This window comes from Pelobates fuscus, chromosome 9 (genome assembly GCF_036172605.1).
Source record: "Pelobates fuscus isolate aPelFus1 chromosome 9, aPelFus1.pri, whole genome shotgun sequence".
In the NCBI taxonomy this organism is placed as follows: Eukaryota; Metazoa; Chordata; class Amphibia; order Anura; family Pelobatidae; genus Pelobates; species Pelobates fuscus.
The window spans coordinates 139,818,796-139,838,076 of NC_086325.1; the positions used below are offsets into that span (position 1 = coordinate 139,818,796).

The window sequence follows — 19,281 nt, forward strand, 5'->3', positions numbered from 1 at the left end:
CCAATTCTCATACTTCCATATCTTCCAATAGTGAACGCAGTGTATGTCACTCAAACCCTTTCAGGATTTTCTGGGAATTCTTATGAAACCATGTGTTTCTTACTGTAAAAGCCTAACCGCTGCATTACAACTCGCAATAAGTCAACAGTGTATTATGGCATCATATAAAGCAATTGTATTGGAGCAAAACAGAAAACTGGGCAAGTGGGGGAATTCCCTGAATGTGCTATCTATAACATGCTGGGCAATCAAGGTAGCCATGACTAATATAATAAACCTGCTGATAATTTGCTGCTGGATACTTTTATATTGCTGGACTCTGTCCAGCATTCTTTATAATATATATTTGGCGAAGTGTATATATATATATTTTTTTTTTTACATGAAACAAGCGGTTGCCTTTTTCTAATTCTCCACTCAGTCTAGGTGTTCGCATTGTACGTGATCATTTCTCAATTCTAGACAGGCTTCCTGTGCATTGGAAACCACAAACGGTTGTCTGACGATCAAGCATGCCACCCACTATATATCTGTGTATATATGTATATTCTTGATTGATTGTTTAAGGGGATTTCTTATGATTTATTCCATTTGTCCTTCACTGTGTGGCATTTTTGTGTTGCTGCTCTCTAAACCCTTAGGTTGGACTTTGACCTTCTGTGATCCCTGAAGAATTTGAGGAATGTGTTCATAGTCAATTTGTTCCCGTGAGCAGCTTTAGGAATCCAGAATTTCCACCTATAAACCATTGCTCTAGTTATGCAAGTCTGTCGGGTTGGGTGTATCTGCCACACAGAGCCTGGTTGTTTTTTTTTGCTAGTAATGTTCGGACCTCTTTATTACACAGCCAGTGCATAATAATAATAATTAGCAATGGCTAATCTAACAATACTAGTTTGTTTCCATGCAGCAAATCGGTACCCAGATTCTCCCATTAAATGTGACCACACATCTACTTAATCTTCCACTAACTTTGCGGTCACTAGCCAAGTAGGATTACCACTGTGCCATATTTATTTTTTAATGATTTCTCTGATCATTTTAGGTTGGCATTTTAAGTGCTGCCAGGCCGTTTGTGGATTGTGTGCACCTGGTGTGAAATTGATTAACGAGTCACGGTGATTCACACAGAACCACAGTCTCGATTGCTGTCACACAGCAGATCTGGAAATTTTGTGTATTGCTAAGCAATGCTGCCCAAACAAATGAAGAAATTACAAATGTCATCTCGTACCCCTCCTTCTTCCCTCTGTGACTAAGTACTCTAGAAAATGTAGCCCGTAAACAGGACCGGCCTTAGGCCTTCAGGTGCCCTGTGCGAAAAATCTTCACAGTGCCCCCCACCCCCGTCATCCATGTATGATGTAATGTTTGTGTTGTCTGTGTATGTGATAGGTGTGTTGGCTGTGTGTGACATTTGTAATGGGTGTATTAACAGTGTGTGATATTTGTGCTGGGTTTATTGGCTGTGTGTGATGGTTATTTAATGAAGATAAAAACATGCATTTAGGCCTGTGTGTGAATGCAGGTGTGTATTTTTGCATAGTTACGTGCACACAGTCCCACAGTCAGATGCACACATTTATACATATACACTGTCAAATCCACCATATGCACATAGTCGCAGGCAGATACACACAGTTACAGGTAGATAAACACACTCGCACACAATTACAGGCAGACAGCCACACACACACACCCACACATACAGTCTTACACACACATACTTACATGCAGACAGTCACACACACACACACACACACACACACACACACACAGCCAGCCACTCACACACAGGCAGACAGCCACACACACAGGAAGAAAACCACACACATACACAGAGGCAGACGGCCATACACAGACAGGAAGACATCCAAAAACACAGAGGCAGACAGCCCCACAAACACACACAGGCAGACAGCCCCACAAACACACACAGGCAGACAGCCCCACAGACACACACACAGGCAGACAGCCCCACAAACACACACCGACACGCACGCAGGCAGTTAGTCACAGACAGACACACACACACAGGCAGACAGTCATACACACACACACATACACACAGGCAGACAGTCATACACACCCAAGCAGACAGTCACACACACACACACACACACACACAAGCAGACAGTCATACACACACAGACAATCACACATAGATACCTCTGTTCATTGTTTATTTTTTTCTATTCCGGCCGGCCATGTGTGAGCTATGTCAGCCACATGGCGCCCCCTGGTCCACAGCTCGCACACCCCTAAGGCCGGCCCTGCCCGTAAAGCTGTTCAGTGACAACATTTACCATTGCTAGCATATAATGAATGCTGACTGGTCACTTTTGTAGAAATCTAGAGCATAAAAAAATACTGTGCCAAGATAAATCATTACTCAGGTTCATGAAGTGTTTATGACTATTAGTAATTATACAGCTCTTGTTGGAAACGCCACGCGATTTCACAAAGCTTTATGCTTCCTGTATAAAGAAATATTACTTTAGTTCATTCAACTGTATTAAGGAACCCATTTGCTTAGTCACCTTCAGGCTCAATCGGACACAACTGACTTGAGTAATTGTTCTGTGAGATGCTGACTTTCAACAGTAAATAATGTCCTGAATCCTGAGAACAGCATCTTGTTCCGTCTCTACATATAATTACTGATACGTGTGTTTGCGGATATTGGTACGTTGAAAGCGAAAATTGCTGAAATTGGCTAGTCAGGACATCTCCAACATGTTTTAGCTCACTTGTACCGTTACAAAATGAGGCATGTCTATTCACATATCCAAATGGTCATATTCTAGAATAGACCTTGCTTCGTGAAGTACACTAGGCACAGGAAGTCTACATCGGAATTACCCACTTTAGACCTAGGGAGAGCCTAGGTTTATGAAAATAAGCCCACACAGAGTGAAACCTTACTGGAATTTTGGATCCAGACTTTCCATGTGATAATGGTAAGTGATGAGAACCGCACTCAGTCCCAACGGCCAAGGGTGCTCCAGAGCAGGACCAGCAATCCCAGTACAATAATCCAAGAAGAAAAAACTCACAGGCACTCCAACTTCAAGCCGCAGGCAGATTTATTATGACAGAATTCAACGCAACGTTTCGACCGGAAAGGTCTTTTTTCTTTTTCCATGTGATAATGGCACAAGTGAGCAAAAGTTTGTTTGAGTTCTTAATCAGGGGAACTTCATCTTCAATGTGTCTCTCTTACGTTCTGTTTCTGTGTTGTTATTTTTGTTTTGTTTTGTTTAGTTGTTTTTTTTAAGGGGGGGTAGGGGGGTTATCCATCCTGTTTGCAAATGGGGTTGCTATATCTGTGGTAGGATTTGGAGCCTTCCAAGTCTGAAAAATGTTTGTGTGAAATTAGTCTGATATGCAAATAGTACAGGTTTGTTTTGAACTCCTGGTAATATGCAAAAGGGCAGCCGTTGCCTGTCTGAGTGGGCATCGAGCTGCCCATACAGCTGTTAAAGGCTCTGCCCATGGACTGGATGCAGAGTGCAGGCATGTTAAATGATGTTCTTGCATTGCGCTTGCTGGGGACAGGTATTCTCTGTAATTGGACAAGTGAGCAAAAACTATTTTAAGACCTGAGCAGGGATTTACCGAAGGACAAGCTACTGAGTTCCTCTAAGCTTTTGTCCGTTCTCAGAGGTCTCCTATTCTTTATTGCCGTGGGACTGGACCCTGATACTGAGACTCTCCTACCGAATCCAGGACTGTTGGGAGGTGTGACTTTATGATGACACATGTAAGCCAAGATTAATTTGAAACTTCCTTGGTTTAAACTAACCAGTGTGTGTGTGTGTGTGTGTGTGTGTGTGTGTGTGTGTGTGTCTTTTACGCTCCTTTTGGTTCCCAAGAATAAGGAGAGTTCTGATTCCACTTATAGTTAGATCATTCATGTATTAGAACTATTTTGTTCCCTTTCTTTTTACTACAGAGAGATCTAGCCATTCTTCTCTTTGCTTCTTTCATTGAAATTGCATTCCATGACATTATTCGTTTACTATAATGTAAGCTTTTAGTGTCTGGATGTGCAATTAAGGCCAGTTCAGCGGCTTAAAGAGATTAAAGGCATCCAATTGTCTAATGTACACACTTTGTAACAGAGTTAGTGAACATTCTGTCTCCCTGTACTGACCTCTTAGTCTCTATCAAAAGGAGGTGCTGACCTCTTTGTTTCAGATGCCTTGTATGTTTCCTAAAGCCTCCTATCGAGGTGGGTTCACATAAATATCTGGGGCTACAGTGACCTAGAGACAAATTACAACTGTTCACCCGTGTCATTTGTGTCTATTATTCCCTATGTGTAACATGTTCAGGGCAATATTGACACATTTCTAAATAAACAATAATAGCCCTCTTCCTCGGCTGTGAATTGACATACCACATTATCACTAAGTGCTGGAGGCGAATGCAGTATCGACTGCCTGGTACTCGGAAGATTAAAACTCATGGTTGCATAGTTTATAGACTGCAAACATTTGTCTCATTTTCTGTGTAAGTGCGCTGTCTCGTTTCCCCACAGGTTGTGGTTAGATTGTGAACCCACAAGTCTCCACTCGTCTCTCTTTAGCATAAAATTGCCTCCTCCTGCACTTTGCGAAGTCCTTTGAGCCTCCAAGTTGCAGGTGTTTTTTTTTTTTTTTTCTGTAAGGCGGAAATGTGTTCACATATTTTTCATCACGAGCTTCTGTTTCTCTCACTGCACCCTAACATGCCCCCCAGAGGTGGGTGTTCCTCTCACTAACCTTGATGTATGTTTATGGTTCACTGTCCCCAGCTGCTAGTGGTATCATTGTGCAGTTTTCTTATTGCATGGAGTGCTAGTATAACGCTTGTTCTTTTTTTTCCTGTGCCGTACCATTGATTTATCTTTCAAACATTCAGGGACTCTATTGTATTAGTAAGAGAGTGCATTTAAAATATACAACAAACATAAGTAAAAATAAAGATGTTCATCTTCTTTATTTGCAGGGAGTTCTGTGCAGACCAGGAAGTAGCTCAGCCAGTCAGTAGGCCCTCATTCTGTTCAGCAAAGCCTGAACTTGTCCTATGAACACCTGTCCAACAGGGGTTTATGGGATATGTAAATAAGTACTTGGCAGCAGTTGCATTGACATCTAATCCAATAGCAGCGCACTATACCTGCTGTTGGCTGTACAAGCTGCTACAGAACCTCTCAGGGAAGATAAGGATTTGTACAACACGTACACACTATAAATATTTGCATGGGCAGCATAGGTAGAATAACAGCCTTTGACACCTAGTATAGGCAGAACAGCTGCAGTTGCACAAAGAGCGGGACAGGGGGCCTCCTAAACTATATAACAAGTATAAGAATTTCGTGACACTCCACATTTCCCTTCATTTTAGAATTTGGGGTGACAGAGTTCTAGTTTTTAACATTTTAGTTGCAACCTGTATGTGTGTCAACTAGCAGTTTTGTGAAAATTAGCCTGATCGTGGATTTGGACCTCTGTCTGTCTGAATGTTGGTTCAAAAATAAATGTTTGAAACTGTTGCCAAACCATCAGGAAAATATGCTTTCTCAACTTTTTTAAGGGACGCTTGTGAGGGCAATGCATTTTTTTCAGATTCCACTTGCATATGGTCTGTTTCTACAGGTCCATCTGGGTTTCAGTAATTAACCTATTCATACTGAGCAACTGCTCAATGCAATAGATGTCGAACAGCAGTTACTTTCCCCACAAAATATAAATGTTAGTTATTCACTACATTTGCATAGGTGTTCGGAGGTCAGCTTACCGATATTTTCTACCTCTCTAAAGGAGCAGTCCTGCCTTTCTGTAAGTTCTGTTAAACATTACAAAGACAAATCATAATGCAGGCATTGATGTAACTCCTGCCAAGAAAGTCAATCGTGACTTGCAAAAACAAACCATTGGTGCTGATTTAGAAGATTTCTGTAATACATTTTTTTTTTTTTTTAAATTACCCTTTCTGTAGTAATTTGCCAAAAAAAAAAGGAACATATTGTTTATTCTGTGGTGCTGTATACCATGTACATATTTCATTATTGGTTTATGCTCCCCTCCCTCCACCCCCTCCCATGCACTGTGTTAGAAGCCTCACAAGGATTTCAGTCTTTGCTTGGCTGCCAGTGAACTGACAGGCATATATTTTACCTGAGATTAAGAATCACTGGAGGGTTTCATAGTGAAGACTGCAATTTAGGAAGGGGAAAGCAATTACTGGGCAAAAGAGAGATCAGTCTGTTCCTCTCTCCATCACACTGTATCTAATGTTAACTGCTGGGCTTGTTTATCATGGGCTCAGTGGTCCCGAGTGCTCGGCCAGCTGTATATTGGAAGTTTTGCTAAAATATAACTGAGTGCACGGCCTTCAGTTGCTATCACACTTTAGTGGCTTACTATTTACTCAGCTTAAAAAACAACAAAAAAAAACAACGTATGTGTGTATATGTATAATATGTAAATAATTTGATGCATATTAAGAAATTTTGAATTACAATTCATGCATTTATAAACGTTAACCTTCCAAGATGTTTAGGCTCTGTTGTCAATGATGCACAGTTTTGCTTATCTTGTTTATTCTTTTTCCCAAATGTAGAGAGGAAGTCCAGGAAAACTGCGTGCGTTGGAACAAGAAGCTGACCTTCGTCTGTAAAATGAGTGCCAATCCGGCAACTGGTGTGCTGGACCCCTGCATCTGCAGAGTTTCTGTCCGCAAGGTGAGCTTCTCTCCTGCAGATGTCATTGGCTTTGGTCAGCAGTGGGCAATCTTGAGACTCCAGATGTTTGTGACCTACATTTACATGATGCCCATCCAGGCTGCTTATCACATGAATCTGTGCATGGTCCTAGATGTTAAAGTGGCACTGTCGCTATCTAGGGACTTCGAATAATTAGCGCCGGGAGCCAATGTCACTTCTGTACTCTCGCACATGCGCGAGAGTACAGCATTGAGGTCTATGATGCAGCTAATATCTCTGCAGCCATCACTGTTGTCGGCTATGAGGTTGACACTTCAAGATAGCAGTGTCAAAGTAGTGGATGGCGGGTGACAGTACCACTTTAATATTTGTGCACTGTACGATTTCCTTATGTCGACCATATGTTTCATCCTGCACTCATTTTTATTCCTTATCCTTTTATTTTCATTCTAATTTATCCTTGGTCTATATTTTAAATTTGCCTGCTTGCTGGTTTTATTCTGTGCATATTAGTTTTTTTTAAACATTTCTAATAAATATTGATTTTGAGAAACAGACGCATTCTGATTGCTTAGTGCTTGTATGTGTTACCTGCTTGCAATGTTTAATTCTGTTCAGACAGCACTTTGTACAGTATCATTGGGATCTTGCACCATAAGTTGGGCATTGTGTGTTTTGTAGGCCGTTCTTTCTGTGATGCTATTAGCTGCATGTGGGATGCATTGTATGCAATGCTTTGCGTGTGTGATTGTGTGGGCTGTGCGTGTATAGTGCAAAGAGCTGAATATGAACTGCATGCAGACCAAATTTAACTGGCACAGCGATCTTGCTTGCAAACCTTTCTTCCTGTGGTGCAGCCCTGCATAACAGCTGTAACATTTGGTGACGCGAAGTTCATGATGTTTACTCTGCCTTGTCACAATGGAAATCATAATCTATCTTTTCCTGTTACAGGAACTCAAGGGAGGAAAAACATACTCAAAGGTAAGAGAGGAGGCTATTAATCACACACATCCATATCAGTCTCCTCACTATACTCCATACAGGGAAGCTGCAATATATATCTTTATACTAAAGCCATATAGGGGAACTTTGCTTTGAATGAGGGACGGATGATGAATATTTAATATAATTTATCGTCAACAATGGTGTACTTGCCTGGAATTTAGTTTGTGGTGTCGTGACGAAGGAGAGCATGGCGCTGCACAGATGTTGTTTCCAAATTATATCTCATTGTTACTGGCCCAGTATCCCCACTTCCTTCCATCCTGATGAGAAATTCACAGAAATTAAAGGCAGGAATGATAGGATGCTCTTTCCTATGTTTCTTTTCTGAAGTCAGGTCAATATTTTTTTTATTTTTTGGCTTTGCGTAGACCAGCATTATGTATAGTGGAAAGGTTTTGGCATATAAAGTGCCATCATGGTTCAGATGTGAATGCAATATCACACCATTCAGTATACATCCACGTCCGATTGTAATTCTATCTTTAAAGATGTACAATGAGAAAGCATCACTGTGTGGGAATTGGAATGTTCACCGTTCTTTCCGCATTAGGAAAGGTAATAGCGGACTTATTGTTGTGTAAAATTCCTAGGGTGCAACTCTGGAAAAAGAACAAAATACAGGTTCCGCACATTATGAGTTTGTTGTAAATTAAAAACACGAAGATCAGAGGAATAGAGAGAGAACAGTGGGGTCAGCAGCTTCAAGTAGGAAGCGTAGGGTAGAGCATCCTTTTCACAACTCTGGCAGGAAACTCATGGAGGCAGGGGCCAGGAATGGAAGTGGAGACGCAGTGCCAAAAACACCGCGTGACGCAGGATAGAACTGGCGTGAGTGCTTAACGGGGCAAGGGGCAGCCATTTATAAAGCACCCCACAACCCTCACATTAAAACCAGAAGGTCCTCTGTGTTATTTCCTTCTGAATACATGTATTCTAAACCGGGAAAGCCACAAACATGTCACCTTAACAGGAACTTAAAACATTGATTTTAGTACAATAGCCGCATTGTGTTTGTATAAGGGTATTGATACGTATGTATTATTTTAGCTCACAATATGCATGAAAAAAAGAGGACTCTTTAAGTACCCTGGAATTAAAACTAATAACATGTAAAAGCTGTATTGTAAACAGTGTTTTACAAAAGCAGTGAAATGGACACATATTCTGTAAGGCAGTCCATTTTTCTTTTTGTCTCTACTAAATATTATACATGCTTTTTGTGCTCTAACCAGGTTCTTTTTCTATATCTGTGTTCTAGCTGGGCTTTGCTGACCTGAACCTGGCCGAGTTTGCAGGCTCGGGCTCCACCGGGCGCTGCTGTCTACTTGAAGGATATGATACAAGGAACACCAGACAAGACAATTCTATACTGAAGGTAGCTATGCATATCCACTTGTTTCTTGTCATTTCTCTGACCCTCGGTCATTTAAATCTCCCACGCTTTCTGTACTCCTTAAGCATAATCTCATATCAATTTCAACTTTCATTGTCTCACAAACGGTCTTCCAATTCCCAATCCCAGATTCTGCCTGAAATATTGCCTGTCTCTCACTAGCTCAGCACTCTCCTGTTTCTGTCACTGTCTTTCCAATCAGCCCTCTGTCTCCTTGTGCCTCATTCTCCCTGAACATTGCTGTTGTGCGCTTTCACCCTACATCGCTTTCTCCCACCTTACTCCCTCACGGTCTGCTCCTACTGCCTGACCCTAACCTTTCTGTTTCTGGCTACCCCATTGTAATCTCAACACTTCTCTCTGTCAGGTCACCATTGGGATGTCTCTTCTCTCCGGAGACCCCTGTTTCAAAACGTAAGTGTTCCTGATTGGCGACATTTGTTATTTAATTCTGCCAGTTACGCTGAATTCATCCATTTATTTATTTTTTGTCAGTGAAGGAACCTAAACAATCATAAACAAAGAGCACGCACTGTCAATCTAGTGTTTTTAACTCATTTTACTGCTAGAGTAGCACTTAGTACATGAGTGAAGAGTATCCACGGGTATAGTTTTTAAAAATGCAACAATTGCCACAGACACCGATTGTTTTATTTTTATTTTATTGTTTTATTATTTTTGTTTATTTTTTAAATATGTAAACTATTTCTTCAAACTCTTCTCCGGTTGCATATTGTTACTGTGTCAGACACGTAATGGGTTTAAATCTATAATGCACAAATGCCAAGTATTCACTTGTTATATATACCTTTACTCTGTGTCGATTCCAGACATTAAATTACAGGGTAACTGACACCAATCTTCACTTCCTTTTTGTGTTACTAATGACTGACAGGAATTTACATTCGATCTCTCTCACCTGCTTGTTAACCTTTTTCTTTTGCAGACCTCTGTCAACAGCCAAAACTGTGTCAGCTCCAGGACAAGACTCCACTCTACAGATGACCTGCAAAGGTGAAGGTACTGTGCGTTCTGTTAGTGGCACAGTTCGCCAGAACCGGAGTCGACACATACTCAGTTCAGGTATGATGGCTTTTTCTACGTGCAATTCTCTAAATAAATGCCATCAGTGTAACTACTGTAGAATAAAAGCGTGCCCATGTGGAGACCTCCTTATCTTTTGTTCTTATTATTCCAGGGGTATTTGACGAGGCAGACCAAAATCTTTCAAGCCCAGAAGAGACCTCGCATTCTGGCCATTCTCGGAACTCGAGCCAGGCTAGTCAGCAGTCCAAAGTATCAGGTAATTAGAATGTTGCCCTAAATTATACTTTTTTTAACTCTTTATGGCAATGTGAAATGAGGCAAGTCTTTAATAACAATGTTTAAGCTGGCTTGCTTTTAAACAATATGATAAAACAAGTAAAAAGACGCTACGTTACTTTTGAAGATCCAAAGGACACTGTCACACTGGCAAAATATCAATCTGCCAAAAAAAAATAAAAAAAATACCAGGAGTTTGTAGTATCTAAATATTTAAAAGGTTCTTACAAATAATTCATGTATCCTTCTTACCGAGGCCTTCAGTTTGAAGTTTGATTGTTCAAATTCTTAAAAGTTCTGCTCTAGTCAAAATAAAATATTTCATCCTGAAGACTTCATTTAGCCTTTGCCATTTTAAGTATGTTTAAGTCTGTTCAGGGATATAGGTGTTATTACTCTACTCGTTGTTACAAATTTTATTATGCTTTGTAGAATGTAATATATTTGCTAACTTGTGAGACTCCCCTATTTTTACCTCTGCGGCCCTTCAGAATAATTTCTGTTACTAATTAAGCCTATAGTTCAATGGAGCTGTCCTTTTGGTTTAAAAGCTTAAATACACTGGATTATTTAAATTTAAAGTGTGTTTCAAATCTAAGGCAAAGTAGCTGCACAGAAACATTCTACCAAGTCAGCTATCCTCCCAGTTTGGGTACTATGGCCTTAAATTTAACAACATTCCTCACCTTGGTAAATAACCCTGATAAACCTGACCTCTATCTTTACTTTAATTATTTATAATCTCTTCACAAATCATTTACTTAATTTCATTCTTCATTAAAATTCTACTGCACATATTTATCCTCTTTCTGTGAAGGTGTAGTCCCTTCTAGCAGTCAGTCTCAACCTTCAATAGTTGTCAGAAAAGCTGTTGCCTGGTATTCTTTCTTCAATGCAAAATGCTAACTCCAGGCTGCATTTACCTCCCTTCCCTTTTGGGGTATTCATTTTTAATTGAAATAAAGGGAGGAACATTATACTACATTCATAGCAAAGAAACTGGTTGAACACACATACATCTGAATGGGAGGTATGGTTTAGCATTAACCTCCATTATTGCATTGAATAAACGCTGGGTGAGTGTTGGCATTGAATAACAGCTGTAATAACTGCACGGTGGTAAAAATTGGATGGGCAGAGGAAATGAGCCTAAGGGCTCCCAACTCTTTAATAATTGAGGATAAGGCAATGGCGAGGGATGGCTCCTCATGCCTGAAGCTATTTTTTAGATTCATTTCCATGTATAGTGACTTGCCCTGGGAACAGTAATCGCCTAACATCCCACTGCCAATCCTAGTCCTCCAAATTATTGCCCATAGACTTCTATGAAGTAGAGTGTTTAATACATTTGCAGTTGATGGCTTTCTTTTGGAAATTGTACAGTGTGCAGCAGACAGGGCAACTTTTATTGAATTGTTCAAGTAGCTCTATTCATGTTTTTCACAAATGAATATGCTTGCTATTGGGCCTGTCACACACATGCACGGCTGCATGATGATAAGAGTGAGTGTTGCATATCCTGTCAACCACTCCATGTAGCACAGTAATTCATCAGATGGATTATTCTACTAGCCCATAGTGTCCTTTTATTTATTAAAAGATCTGTACAGTAGTATTGCCTTTGTGTTTGCACCTGCATTATTCAGTGTAGGGTTTATGTCTCCAGGTCACAGCTCTGAGCACTCCCGCTGCTCCAGCATGTCCGACTTGACTCATAGACGCAACACATCCACCAGCAGCAGTGCATCTGGGGGAATCATCCTCACGGCTGAGGGACAAGAAGGAGAGCGGGAAAACAAGCCGGAGAAGCCACCGCGGCCTCTCAGACCGCCCATCAACCTAGACCGGCATTCCAGGTAGAGTATGATCAGCATGCTGGAGTCAGTTCTCTCAAACTGGTGTTAACTCCTCTGGTGAAAGAAATCACAAGTAACGACAGGGCATGACTCTCAACCTCAGTACCTTGGTACCTGTAGTATTGCAGAGACTTTGGAGTCTTCTAACTAAGAACATTTGGCACATTTTATTAACATCTGTGTGCTTATAAGATCCACCAATGCTCATGTGAAGAGATCATTAAATCCGCTGCAGGGCTCTGTTTCTGGTTTACCTCAGCATTAAGCAGGGAGTACCATCAATTTTGTGCAATAATATTTATGATATTTATGATCATTGTGGTTGTACCTGCAATGTTGAGACATCTAAGAATATGCAAAAACACTTCTACATATTGCTGTGACTATCTGGTCATCTTCGTCTTCAGAATTGAACGTCCTTCGCCCGTCGTGTGTGTGTGTGTTCGTGTTCTGCCCAGGACATAGCTACCAAGCTTAGCAAGCTGCATGTTTTACTACCCACGATCTTCTAAAGCCTCTGTGACTCCACCACACTTGGCATGTGTAATTTGGTTTCCAGAAAGGATTTGCTTAAATGTTTAGTGGCCCTATGGATACATAGTGACTATTTTGTTTTAAACCTGCACTGATTGCCTTATAAAATCTTAAAGTGTTTTTGCAGATGTTTGTGCCACTGACTTTGAACGCAGAGACAACAAAACAAAGTCTGTCTTTCAAATGTCAAGTTAGTGACAGGGCTGTGAGTGTTCATCTCGGCTTAGAGCTACTGTGTGGAATATATGATGTGGCGCAGCCCAGCCTGAGTCATACGGGGAGTTTGGATCATCTTTCTCTAGGTTCTGTTGCCAATTTCTGATGACACAGAACAACTCGTGACTTTACAGCTTGGCTTAGACTGATAATCACATCAACGTTGCTTAGACTTTCCAGACAATTCACAATTATTGACAGATTGCTTCCAATATAAACACTTGCCATCAAACGCCATTAATGTCTGAAAATTTATTTAGTATGTTATTAAACTTTTAGATACTTCAGATATACTCCATGGAGTATAAGAACTTAGATTCAATCCGTATACCTCTCCTTTTAATTATATGGACCATTTTGCCATATTTTGCAGAACTCTGTTTAACCCCTTAAGGACCAAACTTCTGGAATAAAAGGGAATCATGACATGTCATGTGTCCTTAAGGGGTTAAGTATGTTATAAAGGGACTGATTTTCACGTACCAACCTAACGTGGTGAATGTTTGAACAGCGTGCGTTAGTATGGCGCCATACGACACCATTGATTTCCAGTAACAATTTGTATTAATTGTGAACGAAATCGAAAATGTTGGAATAATTTAGAAAATGTTATGCATGCCATGACTAAAGCAAGTTTAAGTCTGCAAATCGGTTTAACTATACATTGCCCAAACATTGATTTAACAACTGTATAGCAGCTATATTAAATACATTTTAACCTATGATTCTGAGCTGGTCACACTGAACGGTAAACAAAGACCACAAGGTGTGTCTGTTTGTCATTCACCATCCTTTGCAGTGTCCCCAGAAATGACTGGTTCTCGGGGCACACAGTAAAGGATTCTGGGAAAACTGTCAGTTTGGAAATCCCAGCTATAAACAGAACAGAGGTAAAAAACTGTTCAATTGCAAAATATTTGCTGACCTACACATTTGCAATGATTTTGATTATGCGTATTTAGTGCAGCTAGCTGTGCCTTGGTTAAGTCTACATTGAGCCCTTGCTGTATATCCATTTGTAACCCCTTTATGTTACTTGTTTTTGCGTTCTGTACAGGAGAAAGAAGGACTCTGTGGAAAGTCACCCTACTTGGGTGGACGACACCAGAATCGATGCTGATGACATCGTGGAGAAGATCATGCAGAGTCAGGACTTTACTGATGTCAGCAACAATGAAGGTAAAGAGGGGAAATTCGTGTCCTGGAAGACTGAGGGATTGGTGGGGAGGGGAGAGTCAGCAGACCCATACACCCACAAGTAGAAGTTAGAACACTGGCCAGATTCAAATGTGGTTCTGTGCTCCAGTGCAAGAGTCTGCTAACCTTCCAGTTCCTGTGCAGCACTGTTAATGTGTCCTGAATATAAATGACATGGGTTACTCTACTGTGCCACTTGAAATCTGATTTCTAGTGCACTAGGGAATGAATGATATGCGAGGACAGAAGAACTGATGGAGATATAGGTCAGGATTTTATACTTCAGTCTCTGTGTCTATATCAGAGTTAATATTTGTATATACTAGACTGATCCCACTCCATGGGGGGAAAAAAATTCAGTTTTTAAAAGGGAAAAAAAAGCATTTGTTTTGCCCACAGATCTCTTGTGTTTACCCCATATCACCAAAACATTCCATCTCCATCCTCTGGAAAATTCCTCACCTAGCTTTGTAGCTACCCACGTAGAATTGGCTTTTGCTCCACTTCTTTCCTCACCCTAACAGACACAAGAATCCTCTTGTACCTGGAACATATCCAGTGTGACTGTTACAGGCTGCAGAGATTACTGTCAGCAGCTTCATAAATGTGGAATCAGGGAGCGTGGAAAATGGCCAAAAAATGCAGGTGTTTATCACACAGACCACAGAAAGTATAGTTCAGACACTAGTTTGTATTTATGTCTTGTGCCTTGTATTCAGAACTCTACATCAGGACTTAATGAGTCCCAGGAGCCAGAGATACATGGATGCTAAGAATATGGTTGTGTGTGTATATATATATATATATATATATATATATATATATATATATATGTGTGTGTGTGAAAAGAGGGATGCTGCAAGTTTAGGTGATGGGCTTAATCCACCCTCGACATGATGCACATTAAAACACCCGTTCAAAAATGAAAACTAGCACTACAGAAAACCATATGCTTTTTTGTTAAAAAAATATCTACAAAAGACCAACCAACGTAGCTTATTATAAAAACATGGTTAAACCGTTTATTCATAGTCCATCCAAAGCCAATCAAATTGATAAAACAAAAATCACAAAAAATATTAGCAGTATAATTTTTTTAATATACTACAATTTAATTTCAATATTAGCTTCTTGTGTATTTTGTTTCTATATATTAATGCATTTCCTCTCAGCTCATGTAGCTTGTCATTTTGTTTCTTTTAGATAGTCACCTGAGACTGTTTGTGAGCAGAGATGGATCCACCACATTAAGCGGGATACAGCTGGCCAACAGGTAAAGCAGACATAGACTAAATGTTCTAGTGATCCGTAAGCCTTGCGTAACTTTAATAACTTCTTACATTTAAGTCCAGCACTTGTGTCTATATTCAGTATTTCTTTAAACACATGGGGGACTTTCCTATAATGTTGAAACAAGGAGAAAAAAATGCAGTGCAAACAATATAGATTATTTTTTTTTATTTTATTTATATCAGCAACATAATGTTATTTACAAAACAATACATTAGTACAACATTGCTGGTTATGTTAATAGACTGGAAATGCCACATTGGTCCGTAGTTAACTTTTCGTTCACGGTCTTTCCAGCCTCATTTTATTATTTTACAATTGTTTTAGTACTGTATCCCAGGACATATCCTTTACATTTTTAAATCACACTGTACTTTCCACTGAAAATGATTTCTCTTTATCTTATCTGGTCTCATCTTATCACCGAGCTGTTGCGGTTTCAGGTGCACAACATCACTCCAGATTACATTAGGATGTCAAAACTCCGTGCCCAAGCAATTTATTATTATTTTTATTATTAGGTTGTTTTTTTTACAAGACAGATTCTTAGTTCTCTCTGGAACAAAAGTGTTCCCTCTCTCTCTCTTTATGAATTATGAGCTTGGCTAGACATTTGCCCTAGTGATTTCTTCCCTCTGTGTGTGCTGATATTATACAGCTTGTCGCATTCCATTGGTTGGAAAAAAAAAAAGTTTTTTTACAAGATTCCCATGGGAAAGTCCACTGGTTTCCCCTAGCCTAAAACAACAGCGTGTTTTCTGAACACCTGGGCAGTTTAAACCTTTTCAGTGCCGAAGGGGGCAGGCAGTTATTCTTAAACTTTATGGGCATGATAAGGAGAGAAGAAATATGATTCAGATATATAAATGTAGGCACAGAGGCCAGGATATACACTTTAGACTGTGACTGTTTGAGTAAATACTAGTTAGATTTTGGTGCCTATTAATTTTAACACACCCATAAACACACAGCCTTTTGATCCGTTGTGTATATTTAACCCAATATTCTGCATATGTGATAAGGATTTTTTACACACACACACACACACAAGAAAACCTTTTTTTTTTTTTTAAATTTTTTTTTTTAACATGTTTGTAGCTTTGGTTTATAACGATGCCTGAGATACTGTGGCGATATTTTTGCTTGGGCACATATTTGTCAATCAATCCATACATCTGTTAGCTGTAAGAAGTGCATGAATGTATTGATGAAAAGCAGTCCGGTTTGTTGTGAAAGTTGGATCAAAAAAACATTTTAATTTCTGCAAATTTTTTGCTACTCCTGTTCCAACTCGACACAACGTAACTTTTTAATGAAGGATCCCCTATGTGAGGCTAGTATTGCTTAAATCGCTGATCCTTACATTCTTTATCTTTTCCCTCTAGGATTTCTGCAGGAGTCTTTGAGCCCGTGGTGATTGAAATCCATTAAATTGTCACCATGCTGGTAACCAGTCCCAGGATCTGAGCCAAACTTTGCCATTCCAGGCCGCAAAGCTGCGAGATGGGAAGAGGCAGAACACATCGCACAGTCTAGGGTTCAACTCTCCTCCAGTCTTATCCTGGCACTTATCCAGTTGATATGCATGACTCCTTCATGTTCCTGCAATCCAGTGTGTGTGACAGCAATCCCCTCTGCTTTTAATCACTGTGAATCTAACCAGGCCTCTGACAAGAGAGCCCCTGACTCCAGATGCTCAGCATTCCAAGCTCTTCTCAAAGCTGCTGGCCACTAACCTAGCATCCTTTACAGAGCTGAGTGAAGAAACGGAAAAAGGCCAAGGCATCATTTCTCTGCATGTCGCTTTGCGCAAACTCTTTTCCTACTCTTTGTATGTCCTTCTAAACCCTTCTGGTCCAACGGTGCTCAGTATTTGCCTCTGGCACTAAATGAGTATATTTCCTGCTCATCACGAGGTTGTAGATAAAGGAAGCTCTATAAATTCAGATAGTCAGATGTTTCGGGTGTAACCAGTTAATAATGTGATTCTTATCATTTTATCAAAAGAGGTATAATTCACTGAAACAGCAAGGCAACTTTCTAAATGAACATTAACACATTCCCTTAATTAGTATTTTTTTTACTGTTGAAATCCAACCTATTAAGGGTATGATTTTGTAGGTGAACAAATCACCTTTATTTGCTGGTACACCCTTTCTTAACTAGAAATGGCTAACTGACGCACTGCATTGATTAATCTGGGCAGGAGTAGGTAGATTGATAAGGACTGTCATTGGATAAAACACAGATCTGTCTTTTGGCCTTACCTGGCTTAGGGCATTGGAATCAACTTTTAGAGTTCCGGTTTTGATGAACCACATCTCCCATGATGCTTTGCCACTCCAGTTCTTGCATAGATTTTTGTTGTTCACTTAAAGCCTGAACATTAACGATGGCCTACTCCTGGCTTAGAGTGAACCGAGATCCAGGCTTGTATTGGCAGTGCAATATTCCTAGATCTGCAACCTCAGAAAATACATTTAGTTATGAGCCCATTATTCCCAAAGGCTATTCGTAATTTTCCTGCTTTCTCTTTTTACACGGTACCATTCCTTTCTTCTGCATGGTCAGGCATAATGATTTTCTCCTGGGTCCTTATCAATACCACAAAAACTACAGAAAGAAGTCAGTGCAGAATAGAAATTTATCCCTACAATATGACGTGTTAATACAGCTGGACTGTTAAGGCAATAAGGCACCCTTTGGAAGGGTCAGTAGAAAACAGCTGGTCTGTATACTCCCTCAGGAAGGGAGTCCTATAACGCAGCAGGTCTGTGTGTAGCTCTTAAGGACTCCTCCGGTAGGAGCAATGGGACACAGCTGAGCTGTGGAAATCCTTAAGAAAACAAATGTAGCAGCGGGACTGTGAAGATATTATAGGGTACAAGCTCAGGAGCAACACAGCTGGACAGTGAAACCCCTACAAACCTCCTAAATCTCTGGTCAGACGAGGAAGGTTTGCCGTTTCTGTACTGGAATCTTTCTGCAAGACATTCCACTAAACTAAAGACCCAAGAGACTACTGATCAGAGGTCAGCTGTGCAGGTCGCAGTGCCTGTCTTTCAGATCCTCCTTCTATTCTCACCTTGACCATTCGCACTGTCGCACTGGTGAAGACTGCACAATTCAAAACCCAGCAGGCTGGTGTTGTTTTTTTTTTTTTTGTTTGTTTTTTTTATTTCACTTCTGCATTTTAATCTAGAGTTTCAGTATGACCTTGTCCTCTTTGTGAAACCGTCCTTGTGGAGCTATCTGGTGCTCGGGGCAATTTTGTTTAATTGTGTGTTTGTGTTGGTTGTTTTTTGTTTTTTTTCTGAATGATATTATTGTCAAGTAAAGCCAGACTTATTGTCAAAAAAAAAAAAAGAGTTCAAAGGAATGCACGTAGAGTCCCACTCGGGATCTTGGCCCCGTTTCATCCATCTTTGATACTTATTGATATGTACAAGGCCATCAAGAAATTGTTCTTGCTACACAATCTTCCATTGATTGTCATTCCAAAATGGTGTCCTAGCTTATATTGATTGCAAAATGTTTTTGTATTCATTTTTTTTAATGTAAAGATGAACAACGCATTTTACTCTGCGTGCACCTTGGGTTCTCCAGGAATTAAAGTAACTGTAAAGGAACACGTGTAGAGAGGGGTAACAATCCTGCTTCCCCTCTATTGTTCTGCAGTAAGACCACTCGTTCTGAGCACTTTAACAATTATATGTGGTGCAGGGATATTAATCTTGTCTTTAATCCACACG

At 40.2% G+C, this 19,281-nt stretch overlaps 1 protein-coding gene across 1 annotated transcript in view; it reads left to right on the plus strand.

Moving 5' to 3' along the window:
• The window catches only part of EEIG1 (estrogen-induced osteoclastogenesis regulator 1), a 37,566-nt gene extending 18,671 nt beyond the window's left edge, over positions 1-18,895 (plus strand). The window contains exons 2-11 of the mRNA XM_063432559.1: positions 6,610-6,730; positions 7,667-7,696; positions 8,979-9,095; positions 9,481-9,527; positions 10,060-10,196; positions 10,312-10,416; positions 12,103-12,292; positions 14,100-14,221; positions 15,443-15,512; positions 16,915-18,895. Of these exons, the coding sequence (XP_063288629.1) occupies positions 6,610-6,730; positions 7,667-7,696; positions 8,979-9,095; positions 9,481-9,527; positions 10,060-10,196; positions 10,312-10,416; positions 12,103-12,292; positions 14,100-14,221; positions 15,443-15,512; positions 16,915-16,960 (985 nt within the window). The 3' untranslated portion in view covers positions 16,961-18,895. The remainder of the gene's footprint in view (positions 1-6,609; positions 6,731-7,666; positions 7,697-8,978; positions 9,096-9,480; positions 9,528-10,059; positions 10,197-10,311; positions 10,417-12,102; positions 12,293-14,099; positions 14,222-15,442; positions 15,513-16,914) is intronic.
• Positions 18,896-19,281: the final 386 nt, after the last annotated feature.